Below are 1203 nucleotides of genomic sequence, written 5' to 3'. Positions count from 1 at the left end.
AATTTTTAATTTCATTTATTGTGTTGTTCATTAAGTCCTTGTTACAGATTTCTTGTATTTCCTCCATTCTATTTCCAAGATTGTGGATCATCTTTACTATCATTTCTCTGAATTCTTTTTCAGGTAGGCTGCCTATTGCCTCTTCATTTGTTTGGTCTGGTGGGTTCTTACCTTGCTCCTTCATCTGCTGCATATTTCTCTGGTCCTCATTTTGTTTACCTTACTGTGTTTGGGGTCTCCTTTTTGCAGGCTTCAGGTTCATAGTTCCCACTTTTTTTGGTGTCTGCCCCCAGTGACTGAGGTTGTTTCAGTGGGTTTTGTAGGCTTCCTGGTGGAGGGCACTGGTGCCTGTGTTCTGGCAGGTGGGGCAGGATCTTGTCTTTCTGATGGGCAGGGCTGCATCTGGTGGTGTTTTTTAGGGTGTGTGTGAATGTAGTATGATTTTAGGCAGCCTCTCTGCTAATGAGTGAGGTTGTGTTCCTGTCTTGCTAGTTGTTTGGCATGGGGCATCCAGCATTGGAGTCTGCTGGCCGTTGAGTGGAGATGGGTCTTAGCATTGAGACATAGATCTCTGTGAGAGCTCTCACCAACTGATATTATGTGGGGCTGGGGGGGGGGGTCTCTGGTGGTCAAATGTCCTGAACTCGGCTCTCCCACCTCAGAGGCTCAAGCCTGACACCAGGGCAGAGCACCAAGACCCTGTCAGCCACATGGCTGGATCTACATAATAGAAAGGACTTATTCAGAACTAAAAGCCTCGCTGTTGGCCTCCTGGCTGGGTCTCTGCAACACGTAATCCCTTACGTCATAAGCTGATGGCAGGTCCAAAGCATTGCTCTCCTCTGACTGGCTTCCTGGAGTGGCTTCCTGAGTTGCCATAGTCTGCCCCACCACAGCAGCCACCTTGAACCAGAAGCCATGGTGAAGTTTTTAGAAAGATTATTTCCTTGTTCTGGCAGGGAAACGGGAAGAGTAAACACTGTGAAATAAACTCAGAGATTTCTATTTAACAGAATCCCACTCTCCAGGGGAAAGGTCTTTGCTAAAGGCTTATACCAGGAAGAAAATGCCTTCTATTCCAGTCCCCTTCAAGTTTCCAATCTTACCTAAGAGGGGAAAAATCCAATAGGGGGTCAGAGTTTCAAGGAAATAGGTTGAGAACAATGCACCCATTGAAGGATTTGGGGATATACAAATATCAAC

General features: G+C 46.4%; 1 protein-coding gene across 1 annotated transcript; it reads right to left on the bottom strand.

Moving 5' to 3' along the window:
* Window positions 1-738: 738 nt before the first annotated feature.
* On the bottom strand, window positions 739-879 carry LOC132418658 (shieldin complex subunit 1-like). The gene has a single exon (XM_060002664.1). It carries the CDS (start codon window positions 877-879, stop codon window positions 739-741), a length of 141 nt encoding a protein of 46 aa, XP_059858647.1.
* Between the last annotated feature and the right edge of the window lie 324 nt (window positions 880-1203).

The sequence above is a fragment of the Delphinus delphis genome, chromosome 2 (assembly GCF_949987515.2).
Source record: "Delphinus delphis chromosome 2, mDelDel1.2, whole genome shotgun sequence".
Lineage (NCBI taxonomy): Eukaryota > Metazoa > Chordata > Mammalia > Artiodactyla > Delphinidae > Delphinus > Delphinus delphis.
The sequence above is the reverse complement of the archived record's forward strand: the minus strand, read 5'-3'. Positions and strand labels throughout refer to the sequence as shown.

Bases quoted from the DNA above. Each gene is read 5' to 3' on its own strand.
- LOC132418658 (XM_060002664.1), bottom strand. From the start codon at position 879: ATGGCAACTCAGGAAGCCACTCCAGGAAGCCAGTCAGAGGAGAGCAAT.